Here is a 22775-nt window from a genome sequence, read left to right as displayed (position 1 = left end):
TTTTAGTTCTTTCAAACATATAAATGAAACAAGACTGGTTGGAGGCCCTACGGACACAGAACGGCGGTTGTGCGAACTGTTCAAAATGATTCTTCTGCAGCACAGTTATTGTTTCACTGGGGCGCAATACGCCAATGGAATATTTTCCACTTATTCAATAAAAATGGCTTACTTTTAGGTATACAGTCAACGTACTAATTTATTCTGATTTGTTATTTGACCACTCTGGCCATGTTAACGAGCCTTAAAAACCATGTACAAAGGTGTAGCAGCATGTTTCTCTCCTGCAGTAAACAACTTGCATGGGGTAACATGTCTCGAGTATGTCATCACTATGCTGCCCTAGATACAACTAAAAGAAATTGCTTAGCACTTACAAGCCCGTAAGTTAGTGAGACGAATAATTGTAAACCGCATTATACACTCATATATCAGTGTACATAACCCCGGTTTATTCCTATATCAAATGAATTCAGGTTGCTCGAAATGTGTACTTGATGTCGCTTCAAGAATGTGAAAATATTTCACTATTCGATTTGGTATTAAAAGCCCATTTATCTCTTCATATATTTGATTCGAATCTCATCCTTCACTATTGCCACTCGGTTAACTACCAGTTATACGTGACCGTAAGCGCATCATTAACCAATATCACAATCCATTAAGCAACAATCACTGACAGGGAAAGCCTTTATGAATTCAGCCTTAGGGGCTGAGTTCACGAAGCTCTTCGTTCACAATTGTTGCTTTTCATAAGCCGCCAAGGCCTCCGTCAATGTCCAACAAGAATATTGTATGACCCCAGATATTACGAAAAATTTTAACGCAAGAACTTTTTTATAAAAACTATCGCAGTTGCCTAACACAAAATGAAGAATCACAAGCCCACAGTTCTGCTAGAGAAATTATTAAAACAATACAAACCATAGCTTTCAGCCGACAACGCCAACGCCCGCGTGGCCGACACCGGCAGTCTTGCCATAGGATGACTGTCCGAATCCGGCCTGCTGTCCAGCGGCGCCTCCCTGGAAGCCCGAAGATCCCTGCTGTTGGCCGGCACCGAAGGTCTTGCTGTCGGAAGCCGAGAAGCCGGTGTTGTGGTTGTAGCCCTGGTTGTTGCTGAAAGCGTTAACGGTCCTGTGAGCTGAACCCCCAGTGAAGGCTCCGGATCCCTGCTGGTGTCCAGCAGCGCCTTTCTGGAAGCCCGCCTGTTGCGCCCCGGCGTTAGTGCCGTAACCCGTCTGGAAGCCGCCACCGTGACCAACGCCAACACCACCCAAGCCAACGCCGTGGCCGACACCAGCTCCTACCAGTGCGGGGTTGGCGACAACTCCTGGACCAACGACGCCGGGGCCGCCGACGACACCAGGAACCACGCCGGCGCCGTAGCCGGGCACGCCTCCTAGAAACCCGCCGCGCCCTTCAACGTCCTTCTTATCTTCCTTCTCATCTTTCTTGGGGGCATCTTCGGCGAACGCGGCACTGACCACGAGGACGAGGAGAGCGAATGTTGCCAAGAACTGCGTTACGAGAACGGAATTAGTTATTGATGTCTTTGTTTTTCTCTGCCCGAGTGAAAAGCATTACGGAAGTGCACTCTGATGACACGCGACCCGTGTCCGAACTAAACTTCTGCAAGCAGTTTGTAGGTATTCTTTTGGCTATTGCCAGATAGGGCATATGTTCCGAAACATCGTTCGCTGAAAAATTTTGCCTCAAAGTGCTTATTGAGGTTTAAAGTGCTTCAACGTATTTTCAGTTTCTGACGATCGCTGTCTACTTCCAGCGTTCCTTGTCTTAATTATCTGTAGGAATTAAGGTACTCAAGAGCTTGCAAGAGTACTGCTGCCCATTTGGTGATAGCACCTGCTTAAAACACATTGGTTCTGTTCTGTTCTGTTCTAACTGTTTTGCTGTGGAGAGGTTGATTGGTGATGCTCTACATTACCGGACCCGTATTCAAAAGCTATTCCGCCATAATTTTTTAAGGGCTCATCGTGGTCAATTTTCCTGCTAGAAGTACTATTAGCAGAAGCGGTGATCCTATGGCAAACAGCTCTTACGAATAAAAGGGTTGTGAATCCGGTCTAGGACCTCTATATTTTTTATTCATGATAATCCTACATTTCCCGTGTGAAACAGTGCTTTCAACTTTTCTAACTTGGATGTGGCAAAGTAGTCCCCCACTCCAGCATTCACTAATGTTGAAACGTAAAAGCTTCGTAAGCTTCCTATTTGTTCGTTGGTTCGTTAGAGGGCAAAAATATCTATGGAAAGCTAACGCTTCACCTGTGGTACACATTTTCGATAACAGAAATATTCCCACAGGAAAAAAAAATTATTGAAGATACGCGCTAGTGTTATTTTCTGGGTAGTATTCAGAGTAATAATAGCGATATATATCTGAGAGGCATGCTTCTAACTACCGAACCACTTCCAGATTGCCCCATCACTCCACAGGATCCAAATGATCAAAAGAAGGCGACATGTCCTGCACCTATTAGCACAAGAGATATCACCTTTTCAAAACTCGGGCAACTATACCGATCTACTAGCGCATCAGAAATGTTTACAGGCAAGCAGGACTACGCAGACCACATCAGGGCGAAGAATGCAATGTCACAAAAGCACAGACAAAGGCGACCATGCATCGCAACTGCGTAAAAATGGTAATTGAGAGCAAGAACGCGAGCCCACCTTCATGGCTATGCTGTTGGAAAAAGGAATTCTCGGTGGTCCTACGGCTAGTGCACCACACTTTGGTAGCTGCTGACTTGCCGTGCCGCATTGCTGCCCCTCTTTTATACCATCTACCGGAGAGGGCCCGTCCACGACAAGCTACAAACAAGAAGAGGTCCAACAGTGACAAGTTCTGCCAGTCTGTGGGATTACGGACAAAACGACCAACAAACAAGAGCGCCCGGAGAAGCCATCGCAGTGCACCGAACGTTTCCCTCCTTTCGATTTCACTCTGCACTTTTTCGATTCCTTTTCATTCTGAGAAAGGATCAACCCACTCCCCGTTTTCTCGGTCCACTTCTCTTCCTCAGTGCGCGACTGAGTGGGCGAGGAGGGTCGCATGTTTCTCTCGGCCTTGAGGTCAGAAGAGCGATAACATGAGTCTCTATCGTCTACGGGGAGTGGCTTTTTAGGCAGGTTTCTGCTTGAAAAGTTCCCAGGGTTTGGAGCGCCACTGCCGCTGAAATATTTCACAAACACTGAGCACTGACGGAAAAACAGCATCTTCATCTACTTCGTATGGGTGCTTTTTTTTCGGAGTGACGAAGTACCTGAATCCGCGCAGTATACACAGAAGAGGCAAGAAAACATTACACAGTGGTTTGCCATTTGGTGTTTCTGCTTGCGATTGTTTTCTTTGGAACTTAGCATTTCGATGTGATCCGTGCATTTCGCCAAATGCGTTTTGTGCGTTTGCGTGTGTGTGTGTATGCTTTGTCGGTGAGCTTGTTTACGGCACTTGCAAGTTGATATTTAAATGTAAGAGATATCAAAGCCGTGCCTTGCTGTTAAATTGAAAAGAAGCTCCACAAATGTCTTCATTCCTGAAGTTCCGGGCTACTTAGAAAACCTTTGATTGCTGAATTACCTTTTCAGGACAGGAAAAAAAAGACACAATGCCAAAAGAATGGTTAATGAGGGGAGGACGAAAGACGGAGGTCAATGGGTACAGGTTTCTCCCGAAAGGTCTTTTCCGTCCGTATAACTTCATGATAAGATTGCAGTACAGTGGCGCCCATCGGTCAAACAGTTCGGCGACGCTGCAACGTGACCTGCAGCATAGTCACGTGTAGCCGTTCGTACCCGCATATATGTATAGCTGAAAGTGCTAAGTCAGAAGCCCGTAAAGGGGGAGAAGGTTCACGGAAGAAAAGTGTTGTGATCCACACGTCTGCGGCACGAAGCTGCAAAGTAATGAATAAAAAAATAATCGCAAACCGGGCAGACACAGAAAAAAGCGCATGTCACGCGCATACTGCCGCTAAAAAATACAGTGTACCAGTCAACAATAAGCGAATAAATAATATAATGATCAAAATTAAAGAAGATTTAGAAATAATTTCCACGGCCTTGCAGTATGTTCATTGAGAAAGGATGATGTTGCGATGTTGGGAACAGTAATGGCATTCCTGTTCCACGAGAATGATTTAGGCATAATATTATTGTGCAAAAAATAAATGAATTGTTTTTTCCGTTGTAATGGGAAATTCATCGTGATGTCTTCCTGGCAGTCATCGGTAGGAGTTACATTGCTGTTAATATGATACAATTTTTAGAGTTCATGGTACTGTTCCCTACCATGGGCCGTAGGCAACCTTCTCTTGAATATTCCGCCAAATGAGCGCTGAAGAAGGGCTCTCGATGAGTGGTATACAGATGGTTTGGTCTCTCCATATGCGACAGCAATGGCTCTCGCGGGGCCTGCACGGCGTAACTCAACGGCTTCTTCTGTATAACAAGGCAGCATGAGCGTTCACAGAACAAGCTAAAATCACAAATGATCATCTACCATGACAACCACCTCAAGTATAGACAAATTCAGTGGCGTTAAATCAGCTCTGCAGCTACGTATAGGTGTAATGAAACACACAAAATTCTGAGAAATTGTCCTCGTAGAAGCCTACGATGTGGACAACGCGGGTTCGTTTACCGACCACGGCGGCCGCATCTCGATGGGGGTGAAATGCAAAGAACACATGTGGGCTTATATTTAGGTGCACGTTAAAGAAACCTGTAGAAACTTTCAGGGTTCCTTATGCATTCACCTAAGACGACTCGAAGGCGAAACCCATCTCCTTTTTCTTCTCAGTCCATGTATTGATCCTGCTCCGCCACCCACCGAAAGCTTTGTGCACCTAGCGTTGAGAAGAGCTATAAGGTGGGCTAGTTGGTGTTGATTCATCTTCCAAGGTGCGCTTAGTGAACACAAACAGCACAAACGAAAAAGTACAGGACATAAGGCAACGAGCGCATACCTAGCGTAATTTTGCATTGCCTCCAAGATCGGAGGCACTTCACCTGGTTTCGCACTGCCTCAATGATCTCCCACTTTTGACCAAGCTACAATGTCACGTGATAACGGCATTATGCAACGTCACTTGACGTGACATGTCGTCACGTCAAAATTTTTACGTCGCGATGAATTCACAAATTTGGGCGATCTGTGACGTCATCAAGGGATGATGTTCCTTTTTTTGCATCACTCATGTGGTCCCCGACGCCGCGGGACGCCGACGGTCACTTTTCGCGTTTGATGAGGCACCTAAGGCTTTCGTCTTGATAAATGTTCTCTGAACTGCCGGCTGTGCATATTGCCGAGCTCTATGTACGCTCCAGAGAAAACAATGGCCACTGCATTACATATCAGTAGATTCTCGGCCGATGCCAAAGTGAATGGCGGATGCCAAATAAGAATCCATGGACTACCAAACGAACAAATATCTAGGACATAAAACAGTTATTCCTGCATGTTTTCCCTAAAGAAAGCTAGGAAACAAAACTAACACTTTCTCATTAAGGTGGAAACCTTAATCGCCTCATCAGACGCCACGCTAGTATTGAAAACGCGATTGCGATATAAAAACCCACGTGGCCTTAATAAAAATCAGGGTTCGAGCCGGAATTGAACCATAGCCTTCTCAGCACGGCAGTCAAGTGTCCTACCTCAGTGTTCTACCTCTACATTAGTGAGTTCATGCTGTTACATTGCCCACGCACAGATTACAAAGAGTGTGACGTTGCAGGACCGAGAAAAGCGATGCATTTTTACTTCAACAAACTTGGTGTCTGTCTGGTCCTTACTCTAGAGTTACGAAAGGCAGACAGACACCACGATGGCTTGGCTGCACATCACTCGGTCTTCTTAATATGGCTGTATATACTTGCACCAGGTGGCGCTCGGAACCTGGAAGGAAACTCTTTTTTTCTAATACTCTGCTACTAGCCGTTACCATTTTTTATTGCAGGTATTACTAACATCTCAGCTGGTGTAACTGTAACGAGACTCTCAGTAACCGTGTCTGACTCTCTATAAGCTCGTCGCTGGTTCGATCCCGGCCGCGGCAGCCACACTTCGACATAGGAGTGTAATGCAAAAATAAAAAAAGGAAGAGGTCCTGCAACTTTCAGTGGAATAAATTTTCGCGGAGACAAGCATTTTGCAAGCTCGCTCAAATACTAGGCATTATTTCCAGAATCGTGGCGCAAACTTCTGGGTCAATGCTCACAGTAGACGTCCTTGCGCATCACTGCCGCTGGTTGTTATAACAATTGTTGGGGCTTAACGTCCCAAAAGCCGCTAGCTTTTCTGTGTGCTTCACTTCGCCCTTTTTCATGAAAGTGGAACCATACCAATCCGTACTGTGGCTGGTGAACAAACCCATTTCTTGCGTACAGGCTTGCATGATGGACATGAGCACAGCAGCAGATTGCTGCAAACCTGAAATGTGCGCACTGCTTGATGCGTTTTTGTTCTTTCGTACATGTCTTATTTCCAATACTTTTATGATATCCTTCCTGGGTAGTTTTGCAATTTGAACTTCTTGTTGGCATGCGTCTTTAAAAAGCTCTCTATGTCTGCTTTAGGCATCGCTATACACGTGTGATTGAGCCAACGTTGCCAGGGAATGTCGACCCATCATTGTTCTTCGCAAACACCACAAAGAAGTCGGCTGAATACTGTGTAGAATTTTATTGACCGTTTGGTACACTTGTGAAGAAGGCCCAGCGCCGCGCTGGCAAAAATATTGCAGTTCAAGCGAGCACAAAATGTCTTTGGAGGTGTCAAATGCTTAGAAAATGAAGTGATGCCCGACGTCTTCTTCTCGGTGATATGATTTCTCCTGCTGCACGAACTCCTTTTGAAAGCCCTGAAATAGAAGTGCTAATGTTATATACGGTAGTGACGAGAAATGCTTTGCACGTGCTTAGACAACGGCGCAAGCAGTTAGCGCGCAAATAATTATTTTTAAAGGGCTTGCGGTTCTGGAGCGCTAATCAAAATGAAATAAAATTAAACACAGGACACTTATTATATTACATAAGAATAAAATCAAATGAATATGTGCCATCTCCACCAAAAGGGATGACTTCGCTAAACCCATTTTTATTTACATGCATGATGTATCGCCTCAAAATGATTTGTCTTGCTCATGGTCTCTGTGCCTTTATTCAATTTGGATATTAAAAGTGTCTCATTGTTGTCCTTACGCTGAGGGTTCGCACTTCCTACGTGCCTTTTTAGCCCCCCATTGTACTTGATGCACCTACTGTCCTTTTAGATTACTGTAATGCACATCAGGGTTGACGTCCAGCTTTCTTTACTTCGGTGACTTCTTCTCATTGAAATGATTTCCACTGCTGCACGAACTCCGTTTCGCGTTTTTGAGGTCCAGCACATTAAAAAGATTGCAGCTTTACTTGTACAGCGAGAACTTCAGAACTGGCGACGTAAAAACTGCACAGCATCGTCTTCCTTTTTCTAACTCTTTCTCGACAGTTGAAATCCCACTTAATGCGTTCCATGAAGCTAACACGTGGTTTAAAATATTTCAAACAGTACCTACCATTAACCGCGAAGGCCAACGCCCGCATGGCCCACTCCCGCCGTCTTTCCGAAAGAGGACTGTCCGAATCCTCCCTGGTGTCCGGCGGCGCCTCCTTGGAAACCGGAGGAACCCTGCTGGTGGCCAGTGCCGAAGCTCTTACTGTCACTTGCGGAGAAGCCCGAGTTGTGGTTGTACCCCTGGTTGTTGTTGTAGGCGTTCACGTTCCTGTGGGAAGAGCCACCAGCGAAACCACCGGATCCCTGGTTGTGTCCAGCGGCACCACCCTTGTATCCAGACTGGTGGCCTCCGGCCGATGAGCCATAGCCGGACTGGAAGCCACCGCCAACTCCATGGCCAAGGCCGACTCCGTGCCCAAGGCCTACTCCGTGTCCGAGACCTGCTCCGACCAAAGCGGGGTTGCCAACGACTCCACCACCAACAAGACCGGGGCCTCCAAGTCCGGAACCCACGAGACCGGGACCAACTCCAGCGCCGTAACCACCAAGGCCTCCCAGGACGCCGCCACGCCCTTCCACATCCTTCTTATCTTCCTTCTTCTCGTCCTTCTTGGTGGCCTCTTCGGCGAAAGCCGTGCAAGCCACGAGGGCGAAGAGAGCGATAGTTGCAAAGACCTGCGCGTAAAGATAAAAAAGTGATTAAGATATTATGAGATAATGCAAGTACGGAATTGAAGCTTTAGGGTTCTTAAGCCACTTTCCTGAAGAAACAGAATGTGCTTGTTCATGTAACTGTCCAGCACCTTTCAGCAAGCTGAGAAAAAGTCCGACGTCATTGAAAATTTAAGCTCGAACTAAGACAGGGACAAGTAAGGGAATGACACCAGCGCTTACTCTCAAATGAAAACTTTATTACACCAGAACAAACATGTATACCCAAGCAGGGCACGGGTTCACCTCCAAATATGCGCACCGTTCGTATATTCCAACACCGCATCTTTTTTCCAATCCCTTTTCCTCAAGTAGTGACACTTCTTTGCCGGAAATGGTTATTTAAGCGTGTCTAATGAAGTTGGACCTTCTCGTCTGGATATGAAATTGTACAACAAGTTCACGTGTGATGCGATCGCAATATTTCAACATCTCAAAAGTGTCTGAAAAGCACGGTTCACAGCAACGCTTGGCACAGTGCAAAGCCAAAAGCGTGAGTGGTCTTGCTTTCAAAGACGACTGGCTCTCCCTAAAGCGTACGTTTATAAAGCGACCTGAGTGTTTCACATACATCTAGAGACATTACAATGGAATGCAATATACTATTAGTAGGACTGACAATTGGGATTCATAAATACGAAAACGGCGCCACGACGTAAGACAGGATCACGAAGGAACACACGCAACAGAAGCGCCGATCGGCGCATGCGTTTCGTGTGTTCCTTCGTGATTTCGTCTTCGTGGCGCGGTTTTCGTCATTACGAAACAATATATTATGTTCGTCTTACACGAAACTAACTTAACCCTATGACCAGTGGTACAACCACGCACGGCAACTTTGCTACTGGCGTCCAGCCTATTGCCGACGATCGAACATAAACCTGCTCAGCTTATTCATGTTCAATCGTCGGCATTCACGCTCGATTTCGGCATTCGACTTTCATGATAATTTGCAGTCATAAAGAATGGCAAGATAAGCACATTGAACTGGAGCGTTTTCAACATGACAAACTGCCGTCAAGCACATGCACAATAGAATCTAAATGTGCCAGCATTGCACTGAATCATATATATATATATATATATATATATATATATATATATATATATATATATATATATATATATATATATATATATATATATATATATATCATCAATAACCACGCGAAAACACCCAATAGCGCACCTACCTTCATGGTTATGCAGGCGCCGAACCTTAATAATAACGCAGTAGTTTCTCAAGTTAAGCTACTAGCTTGTGTCACTCCTTGGCAGCGATTATGTTGTCATAAGACTGTGCGTCCTCCCTTATATACCTCCTACATGGGAACCTAATGTACGTCACAGAAACGAGCAATTAAGACGCTGTAGGCGTTCACCCTTCAGGACACCACTGTATTTCAGTATCTATGGCAACTAAGAGAAGCGGGTCAGACCGCTTTTCGCCCTCCGAACGTTCCATTTCGCAAAGTTGCTGTCAGAGCTTCTATCGCATGCAACTTCTAAGAAGGGCAATATACTCTCTTTCTCTCGCTGTTTGTCGCCACTCTCCCTCAATCGCCGGGGCCTCCACATTCGATAGCGGCCTCCCCCGTCCTTGAATTCTGGAAAGCCGCGCGGCCTCCGACGATCGGCCGGCGCAATGTCGCGCTTTACGCCTGACTTCTGTTTAAAGCTTGCAATGCGCTTGAAATCTCTCATTCCGGAGCCAACTGAAAGAATACCCACTTTTTGGAAACGCCTGTCGTGTATTACCAGTTCTTGTTTATTAAATGTGTGTGTAGCACAGTTCTGCAATATACGTGATGCGCGCAACTTCCTCTTTCTTAGGGAAAAAAAAACATGTAGCAGACACTTCGAAGCTTCAAACAAACAAGCTAATAAGGCTGAAAGAGTGCACAAAATATACAACTGCTCCATCAAGCCGTGCAAGAAAATACGAAATAGGTTGAAATGCCCTAACATGTTGTTCGCGTACAGTTCAAACTAGCTTAATCTGTGCAAAAAAAACATGCGGTTTTCAATAGAGCACACACTTGAAGTTCGCTTGTACTTCAATAAATTACAGCCTGCAATACAATATACACCAGGTACAGTACACTATAGCTTACAAGTTTCAGAAGGGTATGTTCATACACACCCAGAAAATGTATACACCCGCAAAACACAGCTAAGGCATAACAACAACTTATATTGTGCCAATAATTATCAATTTTCTTGACACTTCCACGAAATAATTCAAGGCTCTAAATGCACTCGTATTAGTACTCATTTGTTGGACATAGTTCCTATAGGTTTTCTAGCGAGAGCGGCGTTTAGTCGAGAGCGCGCAATTTACCTCTTAATTTTTTCCTATGTGAAGCACCAGTGCTTCAATTCATCAAACATGTGTTCGATATGTTCTGATACTCAACGGCAGCACACCGCACTTTCAAGTCGATCTATTTTCTACAAAAACAAAATGTACGCAGTGTCTTCAAGCAGTTTTAGTGTTATTGCTCCGAGTGAACGGTGGACGTTTAAACGAAATGTTGAATTGCATTTTAAATGCGAAGCGTTTCTTAGCGAACGTTTGGAACTTTGAGCGTTTCTATCTATCTATCTATCCAGCCGCCTACGTCTGGGTGCTCTCATGATCGCCTCCTTAACTTGGCGTAGACAAAAAATGGCATGGGAGGGTAAGAGGCTTTGACGAATATGACTTTCAGGTCATGACATGAATAACGTGAAAATCCCCTCGCGTACGTCGTCAAACTCTTTCCTCCAGATACGTGTGGCACATACCCGTTTACCACGGACAGCGCTGTACGGGTATGTGCCACAGGTGACTGACAGTTTATATCTACCCAGGAACGGCGAGAACAGACATTGGTAATTTAAATGCCAGAGCGTTAACAGAAACCGGCACCGGCAGCGTTGACCCGACGAATGGAAAGAATAAAAATTAGGATCCCTGCAGGAATCGAACCCAAGCATTCTGCGTGGCAGTCGGGTATTCTAACACAGAGCCATGCCAGGTTTACAAGCTGGTTTGGAAAAACACCCTATGTAGGCCTAATGTCGGTGAAACTTCGTTTGTGGCTGTGGTGCTGGCTATCTAATTTTACAAGAAAGCCATAAACACTACATATCTACATATGTACTCCTACGATGGAGGTGTGATATCAGATTAACGTCTGTGGTTCTAGTGTTGACTCCGCTTTTATAGCAGTCGAATAAACATTACATTTGTATTCCTATAATTCAGCAAGCTATATTTAAACAATGCTTGACCCTGGAGGAATCCATTAATGAAAGTTACGTATGATTATCACATGACTGCACCATAAAGTGCACTTACTTTCGATAATACCGACGTATGTACTCTAACGTGAGGGCTCACGTTACGTCGCACAATAAGTTACCCTTTAAACGCTAGTGTTGTCGACGTGTTTGGTAAGCCCACGATGTGCACACAGCTACTACACTTACAAAAACACGTCGATCCACCTTGTAACGCTTGGCTCAAATCCATGAAATACAGCATAGAAGTACTCGCTGATTGCGTTGCATCAAACCGAGTCCCAAAACGAGTGGGATCTGCCGAATGTTTTTGACCAATCAAAATATAACAATGCTCTTTCCCGCCGTTTTCGAACCAACCACATATTTATCGAAAAGTGCATTGAAATTTCACGTAAGCTGCTACGTGCACCACTCTTTGAGATGGGTATAAGAAATGTATTACTGCAACTGCAAGCAGCTGTGTTACCTGCAATGCCGCAGTGTCTATGAATCCACTGAAATAAAATTTCATGCTAAACCTCTACGGCCTTTGCACGTAACTGATTGTCTTCATATAAAGAACATGATCACTTGTCGAGTCGAGGGTCAAGAGCGAAGCTTGTGAATTGTTCAGTGTGACGCACATTAGTAGTTGTGGTTGTGGATATATGAAGGTCAAAGAGGACATTATACAGCGTCAAGATGTGCTGTCGTAGAAATTATAAAGTGTCATAGCTTGAACGATCGCTGTTCTTTCATAGATTAGATGTAAAATGCGGATGCTCAACTTTCATTTTCATCGCAGCACTGTGTGTAAATCGAAAAAAAAAATACAACACAAAACATCTAGCAATGTTTACCATAGTTTATGTGTGTAGCATTTGAGCACCACGCGCACACACATTAGGGGCCCGAAACACTGGAAACGAAGGCATAGAGAGGTTTGATTTATTAAAGGAAGTGTGCTCTTGATGCGGTACAATTATTTCACTTTTTTCAGTGTTGAGCTAAATGGGAGCCTGTACCAGTGCGGAGGGATCGCTCATGTTCTTTAAGGCGCTCATTCACACAGCGGCCTCACTGACCTACATACACTTTTCCACAAGAGAGTGGAATCTTGTAGACCACCCCTACGCTGCACTCAACAAACTTCAGGTGTTTCTGTTCGCATTGCGGCTTTTTATTTTCTTTACAAACACGCCTGCACAGCATAGACAGTTTCTGGGGGGGGGGGCAGAAAATACAACTGGGATTTGGTACATAGTGGCCACATTCTTAAGACTGTGAGCCACTTTGTGGCAATGCGGCACTACTACAGGCCTCTTCTTCTGTGTGTCGTTTCTACACCTCTGGCGCTTGCCTTTCAGTTTCTGAAGCAAAATTTCAGAGACCGACGTCACTGCCACACTTGGGTAACGCGCATCCTGCAACCTTTTTAACTGCACGTTAAAGCTCTCGTTAGCGGTGTGATGGCACGATTTCATATCCAAGTGTGGTAGTGACCAAGTTGTGGTGGTTGTGCGCTTAGGGTGCACGACGCATGTCCTACCGGTATCTGGTTGGTATAAAGAGTGGAGTGACGCAATAAACCATGTCAGTTGAGAGTAGCGCAGTGTTCTATCTTCTTTCTTGTGGCGTCGTTTATTGCGCTAAAGAGAGCATTATGGATTCTGACCAACTAGCCCGCCAACGCATTCTCTTGGGAGCCGAAATGTCAGTAAATATTTTTCGCCTTGGTCGGCGTCCATCAATGTTTTAAACAAATATTTCACACCTATTTCTTCTTGTCACATCTACGAAACATGCCTATATTTTGTTTGAAAGTTCCTATTGTTCTCTATCTCCTTTTATTCTCTTTACCCCTTTCCACACTGCAGAGTCGCGAGCCGCTAGGTACACTGGCTAACTTCCCTGTTTGTGCACACTAACATGTTCCCGGTCATCATAATTTGTGAGCCCAACTTATCGAAGCCAGTAAGACTATAGGGGTACGAAGCTGTCATGTCCCCAACAAATGGAGCATGCAGCAAAGTCCTCGTTTATGTTCGTCGGGAACTCACTTATTTGTTGCATCCAATTGCGCCTCATGATGGCAATCAATGTGTATGCCTGACAATTAAGAAGAACAAACTCATGTTCACTCTGATAGGCGTTTATATATCGCCTTCAAGTAATTTTGACTCAAAAAGATTAGATAGTATCTTGGCCGTGTGTCCAGCTCCATGGGTCATCATAGGAGACTTCAATGCACATCATCTGGCATGGGGAAGTACGAGGACAAATGCAAGAGGGCGCCGATTAGCAAGTTTCGTTCACAATCATGACCTCACCCTCATGAACGACGGCAGCCTCACTTTTCTTCGAGGAGTGACATATGGCAGCTGCCTTGACCTTGCTTTCGTTTCCAACTCGTTCGCCAGGTGTGCTAATTGGTTTTCGGATATTGAGACACACGGGAGTGACCATATTCCCACTTATCTTCACATCAAAGGGATGTCCTGATCTGGTCCAGGGAAGGCCGTTCGAAGAATTGACTGGACCACTTTTAAGTCTGACATGGAGGATGCTTGCCAAGCGGGTCTAAGCACTGGGCTAGAGCAAGTCATCAAGTGCACAATGCAAGATGCCACGCGCACGATACCGATTACATCCAGGCGGAACGATTTTGATGCCAAATTGGAAAGACTGCGAGCGCTTTGCCGCCGTGCGGAACGCAGATATCGGCGCACAAAATCCGTCCACGACCTTAGAACAGCCAGAAGAATGCAAAAGAAGATTCAGCGTCGTATGGACAAGTTAGCCTCCGAACGTTGGAGAACGTTTTGTCAGACACTAGACCCCCGCAAGCCCCTATCTCACATCTGGAGAACGGTGCGTGGTCTGCGCTGCATTCCTGAACAGCGTTTTCCGTTCAAGGCGCTTGCGCTCTTACAAAAGCGGCGAGACATTGATGTCGCAGAGGACTTTTGCGCGAGGATAGCAGACCAAGTAGTTCGTCCAGGTGCTTTGGCCGAAAGTGACGCTCCTCATTCCTGTGACGGCCGCATGGACCTTCCATTTACAATGGAGGAGCTTGAGGCGGCACTAGCCCTATGCAGGCGTTATTCATCACCGGGGCCAGATGGTATATCATATCGAGCCCTGTGCAATCTGGGAGACTGCACGGGGAGAGCTGCTACGTCTGTACAACGCATCGTGGCAAGAGGGCAGTGTTCCTGACGTATGGAAGACAAGTCGTTTGGTACCACTTCTGAAGCAAGGCAAGTCCCCACTTGAACTTGCCTCATACTGCCCTATCGCACTGGCCAGCTGCGTGGGAAAGATAATGGAACGGATGATCCTTAGCCGCCTCGAGTGGTATCTCGAACATTACAAGGTTTATCCAAACTCCATGGCTGGCTTTCGACGTGATCACTCATCTATTGATAATGTCATTGATCTCGTAACGTATGTCCAACATCATAAATCACGCAAGCGTTTGTCTGCAGCCTTGTAAAAGGCGCATACGATAACGTGCTACACGAGGCCATTCTCGACGCCCTTGAGATGGTTGGCCTGGGTGGTCGAGCTTTTCGATGGATTAGTAGCTACCTGACAGCTAGATCTTTCTTTGTGTCAACCGACGACGGCCCAACCACACGACACTATACCTGTAGGGGCGTTCCTCAGGGCGGAGTACTAAGACCTACTCTGTTCAATCTCGCTATCATTGATCTTGCCGAATCCCTACCATGCACGATCGAGACATCTATATACGCAGACGACATATGTGTCTAGACATCAGCCGTCACACGCCTCCAGATACGAGCGAGGCTTCAAAAAGCTGCAAGTTTGACAGCGAGCTATCTCGGGAAGCAAGGCCTTCAAATATCCCCGGAAAAATGTGCATTAGTGGCCTTCACACGTAAACCAATGACGCACTATGCCATTTCTATCGAAGGACGGACCATTGCTTATGCCCGAAACCACAAATTTCTGGGTATAATCATAGATAGAGACCTTCGTTGGAGCCCGCATGTGTCTTACATGAAACAGCGCTTGACAGCAATCTCCCAGCTGTTCAAGTTCCTGAGTGGAAAAACCTGGGGGATGCCGGTCGACGCAATGCTGGAACTGTACAGATCACTGTTTCTCGGTTTTTTGAGATATAGTCTGCCTGTACTGACTAATACACGCAAGACAAATATTCGCACTCCGCAGGCTGTACAAGCTCAGGCTCTCAGAGTTTGCCTTGGCTTGCCAAAATGCGCGTCGACTGAAGCGACTATTTCCATCGCACGTGACCAACCTATGCAAACGCACATTGCGGTTGAAGCCTTGAGAGCTCATATTAGGCATTTTTCCCGGGCCGATTGCCACCACCTTGCAACATTGCCTTCAGAAAGACCACAGGCATCGTATTGTGCAACGATTGCGAACCATTCTGCCCACCTTCCGTCAGGCTTCAGCCCCGCATCTAAGCCAGCGATACCTCCTTGGTGCTTCAATGAACCTGAAGTGCACCTCAACGTCCCGGGAATCAGAAAAAAATCTGAGCTCTCATCTCCAGTGCTGAAACAGTTGTCTCTGATTCGTTTACACGAGAAGTACGCTGATTATGTGCATGTTTATACTGATGGGTCGACTACCCTCCAGTGTTCGTCCGGAGCAGTGGTCGTCCCAGCGAAAGCTATCAGCGTCACTTTCAAGACAGACCACCCAACGACATCAACAGCAGCAGAACTTGCCGCTCTTCGCGTTGCCCTTGGTGTAGTCAACCGTGAACAGCCCCAACGATGGTCAGTCTTCTGCGATTCGAAGGCAGCCCTGCAATCTTTGCTATCAGCCCTGAGACACGGACCATACGAGCAGTTGGTCTTCGAGGTTAGATATCTCCTCCATACTTCGATAGAGAAAGGACATTCTAAAAAGACAGGGCGTGCAAACACGGACAGAAGAAGGAAGTCAGGACACCACAAACGAAGAAAGGACACCACGTGACATTTCAGTGGCTGCCAAGTCACTGCGGCCTGATAGGCAAAGAACACGCCGACAATGCTGCTCGATCAGCTCTTCAAAGTGACAGGATCGAGACGATACCCCTATCAAGGACCGATGCTGCTAGCCAACTTCGAGTGGCTGCACAGGAAATGACTTCCTCCACTTATAATACAGCAAGCAGACTGCACAACCACCACCGCCACTGCCCGACCAATCTGCGTCTTCAGACACCTACGGGACTACGCCGAAATAATGCCACTCTGCTTTGCCGTTTATGGCTAAGAGTGGCTTTCACAAAGTCACTCTCCTTTCGAATCCAAATGGCTGACAACCCGTTTTGTGACAACTGTGGTAGCGAGGAGACACTACAGCACATCTTCTGCGACTGTCCTCGCTACAATGCGCAGAGAAAATCCCTCGCAGTCGCTCTTGCTCGCATAGATCCCAGACCGATGACGGCAGAAACCATTGTGGATTGTCGTCCTGATAGGTCATCGCGGGTGAAGGCGACGAAGGCAGTGCTCAACTTCTTGAAGACATCAGACCTGCACCGTCGGTTATAGACTAACGTCGTTATGATGACCGTGAGATGTGTGTGACTTTTTGTGCGTGCGTGCTCTCCTTCTCTCTCTCTCTCTCTATCTTTTTATCTCCCCCATCCCTTCCCCCAGTGTAGGGTAGCATACCGGTTCTTCTAGACTGGTTAACATCCCTGCCTTTCCTTTCTCTCCTTCACCTTCCTCCTTCCTTTCCTGTATTTTCTACTATTTTCCGTCCCCTTGAGATTGCTGGCAGCCATGAAAAATACCCTGCTTCTGCTGGCGAAGGCGCATTCTGTGGGGTAATGCCTCTACAATGTTGTATAGTTGCGTTAGACGTATGCATAGTTTTTGCTTTTTAATCCCCTAAGAAGCGGGTAATAGGCATCCTGTGTTGTTATACACGAAAGTAATGGCGGCTGATCTCCACAAAATCTCAAAGGGTTGGTGTGGTTTGCAATCATTGCAGCACCTGTCGTTGCACGTGATAGTCCAAGACATATATGCCGACTACAGGCCAGGAGGTGGCCGAGTGCTTTCTCTGAGGAGGGCGGTTGAATGCGGAGGACATGACAGAAATACGATATTCTTTGCTTTCTGATTCCACAATGCACGTGAAATATAATGAAGACCTTCAACAGCCATGTTAGCTCCTGTAATTCGCCGTAAAACATTTATCCTAGTTGGTACTGACGGGTTAGTTGGTCGCACATGATCTTGAGAACAGCCGCGCAAAATTGAAGAAAACATGGACAAAGAAAGGCACACACAAATACAGGCGCTAACACAAACACAAGAGCCTGTGTTTATGTGTACATTTGTTTGTCCATGTTTCCTTAAATTTTGCGCAGCTGTTCTCAAGAACATTTATGCCTTATTTAGTGTTTTATCCCACGTATTTTACTTGCGATTCCCATGTTAGTCATCTATCTAGGACATCTGAGAACATGTACTGACTTGAACGAATCAGAGGTTTCGCATTTATAACGGAACTTTCTCGCCTGTTTTCTTGCGAAATGGAGAACAGTGGTCTTCTTGTGTGAGAGAAACAACAAATTAAAATATCATTGGTACAACTAGGCCTTCTTGCAGATTCTGCTTTATGACAAGGATATGCTTGACCTAGAGATACATGTGCACAAAGCGTCCGCGCAAATTTTATAGCTCAGGGCGGCAGGCAAAACACAAAGAAACTGAAACATAAAACCAATAAACACTGACTTACTTAACACACTTCCTTGCAGAACGCGCCCTCTTGCGTTGCTTGGTCTTTCCGTCGACTGTGTCAGTGACTATCGTTGTTTCTTTCAGAAAATGTGTCATCCAGCGCATAGTCCTGCAGAAACTCCCAACAGAGGAACGCCGTCTAGAAAATGGTGTGACTTGCTGTATCACAAACCAGCTTAATATAAATAAATTCACCAACAGTAATTTATCCAGACTGCCGTTCGTGCTGAACATGCTTAATCAGATATATAAATGCGTCCATGACGCAACGCAAGCTGCAGAATCTCAAGAAGCTATTGCACACTATCTGGCTGTTTTCGACGCCCTCCCCCTTCCAATAGCATGGTATCAATAATTGTTCACACGCTTCGCATGCTCAGCTTGTAACTCCTGCAGGAAGAAGTTAATCTGAATAATTATTACTGGTATAATCCACGTCTGACTCCCTGAGAAACCCAGGCGCCGCTTTAATGATCAGCGCAGTTCTTGTTCATGTTTGTTTTTGTGACATCGCTTGCTTGTAACCTGAAGTGTTTTATGAGTTGCAGTATGGTAATAATTAGAAACAAGGAACTATGTAAAACCACTTTTTTAATCACCTTCCTTCCTTCCTTCCTTCTTGTATCGCTCGATTGATTTCGGCAATTTTCTTTCGCAGCCTACGGTTTAGTCTCTGGCCCTTCCGCCGGTTAAGTAAGGACTGTTTAGCTTCTATGAGGTGCTCTAGTCGGCTGTCCATCTTCTGGATCGGGAGATCAATGGCCATACATTATAAAGATTCTGTTCAGTTTCCATTATTTTGTTAGTACTTGACTATTGACTAACACGAAGTGACACCACCTCTCTAAAGGGATCGGTCACTTGACGGGACTTCGGCAATGACCGATTAGCTTGGTATTGTTGAAAGCGCGTGGAAGCTCGTTCTAGTTTCTTCCTGCTCAAATAAAAAAAAAATGTCTCGGCATCCAGGCCCTACATAAGTGGATGTCCAGCAAAGCTGTTGAAAACCACCACCACCCTGCGCTGAGGGGTGTATGCAATGCCTTATTGCTTAGGCTAATGGTAGTGGCAATCGCTTTCTGGTCACTGTGTCACACCGTGATGGGTTCTGCGACCACTTTCTCTGCATTCCTGGCCATGACCAGATCCAAACATAATCTGTACTGCACGGTTGGTTGATTTGGGTCGTTGTAGCATACGAGTCCATAGTTGTCCCTGAAAAATAACAGCAACCAGCCCTTCTTGTCGGGCTTCGCAATGTCAGCACTGATGCCCCCGACCATAACCACTTGTGTTTTAATATATCTGCTGGTTCTTTTATATCTCAAAGGCTAGTGACGTCACTCCCGACGTTGCAAGCTACAGTCGCTGCGGCAGCTTGAGCAACAGTAATCTTTACCGGAAAACGAGTGTGGGGAGCGCTACGTGCCTTGCATTGTCACTATAAGTGCGCCTTATCATCAATTATGTGGTTGGATGCTTGCTTTGAGCTTGTTCTTTATTGAAACGAAAGCTTTGCTGTATGCTGAATGAGTGATTTCAAATAATTTATGCTCTTTTCACTTCATTCACTGAAGATGTATTTTTTTAGGGGCGGTGGGGTGGGCAGGGATGAGTGGCAATTTGCAAATCTTACGCGCAGAACAGCAGAAGAACACCGAGAAAAAACCGAACAACACAGTCGTGGTGTTGTGTGCTCTTATCTCAGTGTCCCGTTACTGCGCTGTTTGAAAAAGTATGTGTACGTACCAATAATCCCTTATAGCCACGGTTTCCAAATCTTCCGGTGTAGGAGCAAACGCGCCATCGTAATAAATTATTCACGTAATACGATTCACCACGCAGTGACAATCAGATATCTATTCATTTAATACTGCCAACTTGTTTTATAAGCCGTAGGCAGGAGTGGATTGTACAAAAGAAAATGCTGAACAATATGTGAAAACAATTAGAAACAAACCTGTGAAATAAAAAACTAAAGACAGTGTTGAAGCAATCTTCGCAGCATGTGAATCACAGAAAACAATGGAATCCCGTAAAACACAGCACGATAATACAGGTGACAATACTCGCAAGAAAATACCGAGATCACAGAGAGAAGTATTGAGAGTTCAGGACAAATTAAATTACTACAAAGAAAAAAATGGCAAGAATGTGCAAAAGAACGCATGTTCATGCAGTAACCTGCTCAACAACAAAAAGATGGGTGTTATCGCTTTTCTTTCAACATCGCACGCCATTTGGATAGTGACAGACGCTATGGGCAATGCTCTCAGGTCATAGCATTAGCGAGACCGCGCACATGGTTGGGCTCCGCAGTACATTTTTAGGCAATGCGTTTCATTTATGGATTGTACGGGGGAAAACGATTGCTTTAATATATTGGTTCGGACCCGAATATTCGTTTACCTCAAACGAATGAGATGAACGGGTTGGGCGCCGACTACGTGGTTTAATACACAATTTCCTATCTATTTTGACATGTTCGCGCTAAATTAAGCATAACATCTTGATCCTCTCTCGATAGCGTCCGTGTCTGTAGAGTTTCGAGGTTCGCGTCCTGCAAAAGAGCACTTACGGATATGTGACGACGGTAAGAATGAAAGATAAATATGACTGCTTTCCGCTGTATGTTTTCGATTTCGTTTACGTTTGATTGGGTCTAAGGGCCCCAGACAGGAGTAGCGTATTCTAGTAATGGTCTCATGAATGTCTTGTAAGCCAAGCATTTTGTATAATACTCGTTGATTTAGCCAAGGTTCTTCTCAGGTATCCAAGTTTCTTCATGGCCTTTCTTTTTAATGTTAGCTACATGGTCATTCCACCTAAGGTCCGACGTGGTCACTAAACTAAGGTATTTATATTGTGTAACAGACGATGAATTATGACCATTAATGCTGTATAGAAAAGGTAACGACTTCTTTTTGCGTGTTGTGGTCATCGATACTGTTATTTTGAGGTTAATGCTCATTTGCCATTCTAAGCATGAATAGCTATAACTGATAAAGATGAACTTAGGATAGCCTGATCTGCCTCGCTGCGGATTTCATGGTAGAGTATGAAGTCGTCTGCAAACAGCAGAAATTTGACTGGTATGTTTTGCACTATGTCATTAACGAACAGTAGAAAAAACAGGGGACCCAAGGCTGATCCTTGTGGTATTCCAGACCACACATCGGATGAGTCCGATTTTGCGTCGTCGACAACGACTGTTTGTCGCCTGTCTGTCAGATATGCCTCTATCTATTGTAGTAGCTGATTAAGGTAAAGGCTATGCCTTTACCTTATTAATTCACCGATATACATTCACGTTTGTTAAGTATAGCAATTATAGTTACGAATTTTCGATGTTTTAGTATAGTTCTGTCACTTACCTATTCCACACGTCTTCAGCTGTTCAATGTTTTATCAGCGCGCAGTTGTCACTTTTCTGAAAACATTTCTTGAGTAGAGGGCGCAGAGACATATTCTCTGAACATTAAATAATAGCCGGCCTTCGCACTGCTATCTACTTACATTAGCGAGCGAGTCTGTGGCTTACGAATGCATTATAATTGTGGCCTGAGCAACCATCATTCAGCCCAAATAATTCATTCATTACCTGAATGAATTAAATGCTCATGACTTGAACGAGAACATTGGTCTCGCCGAACGTGATTCTCCGTAATTTTTTTTTTAGATTTGCTACATGTACAGGCTCAGAATTCTGCAATAATACCATTTGCGAAATTGTGTTCCGAAACCCGGGCACGCCCATGGCCGATTCTACGGCGACCTGCAGATTGTCGCGCCATTTGGGAGCAGCAATACAAAACACTACATCGCCGCAGCGCCGCCCCTGCGTGCGCTCCTCGCAAGCTGCTCAACGAAGCACGCAGCGCTGGCGTCGTCGCGACCGTTTATTAGTTTGTTTTTTGGTCAAAAGATGACGCCACAATCGACAGACCACCGCGATTTCGGCCAATGGCGAGCTTGGATTTTGATGCAAGGGGCCTACGGGGAGTTTAGCAGCTCGTATGATTGAAGAACTGTGGTCTCAATGACACAAGTCTAGAGCGGCCAGTCAGCCGTTTCAGCCGCTGTTCTTTTTGTAAAAATATGCTGACACCGACGCCGTAATGTTTCCAAATGTGTTCACAGCGGATGCTAGGTCATTGTGCTATAATACAAGCATCAACAGAAGATTGCAGCTAATGCGAGGTAGCAGCTGCGGAAGATGACAGCGTCCACAACCAAGCGTTCGACCACTCTAGACAAGTGTGATTCAGACTGTAGGCCTACTTATGCATATATTTTAGCAGATGTCCAGAAGCATAAGCCATCGTCCACCAGCACTTGTTGGGGTCGTTGAGGTCATAGAGGGCGCCAGCAGCGTGTGAGACACATTACTAAAAAAAAAGCTATGAAGGCTACCTGGAGTTGCGTCCGGTCTTCCAGCCTACAATGGCGAAAGGTAGCTAAAGAGGCAAAACATACGTTCCAGGCCTTCGAGCTGTAAGAAATAAAGACGATGCTTTTCACAGCAACAG

At 45.5% G+C, this 22775-nt stretch overlaps 2 protein-coding genes across 2 annotated transcripts; both read right to left on the bottom strand.

Moving 5' to 3' along the window:
* Positions 1-899: 899 nt before the first annotated feature.
* LOC119377606 (uncharacterized) lies at positions 900-2703 on the bottom strand. Its single transcript, XM_037647015.2, has 2 exons — positions 2698-2703; positions 900-1520 (listed from the first exon to the last, which is right to left on the bottom strand). Exons 1-2 carry the CDS (start codon positions 2701-2703, stop codon positions 933-935), a joined length of 594 nt encoding a protein of 197 aa, XP_037502943.1. The 3' UTR covers positions 900-932.
* A 4869-nt stretch (positions 2704-7572) lies between these two features.
* LOC125756208 (uncharacterized) lies at positions 7573-8218 on the bottom strand (the record flags this gene model as incomplete). The annotated part of the gene is made up of 1 exon (XM_037662022.2): positions 7573-8218. A coding segment is annotated over one exon (633 nt), but the record flags the coding sequence as incomplete, so codon positions are not given.
* Positions 8219-22775: the final 14557 nt, after the last annotated feature.

The sequence above is a fragment of the Rhipicephalus sanguineus genome, chromosome 1 (assembly GCF_013339695.2).
Source record: "Rhipicephalus sanguineus isolate Rsan-2018 chromosome 1, BIME_Rsan_1.4, whole genome shotgun sequence".
Lineage (NCBI taxonomy): Eukaryota > Metazoa > Arthropoda > Arachnida > Ixodida > Ixodidae > Rhipicephalus > Rhipicephalus sanguineus.
This window is presented reverse-complemented; position numbering and strand designations above follow the sequence as displayed.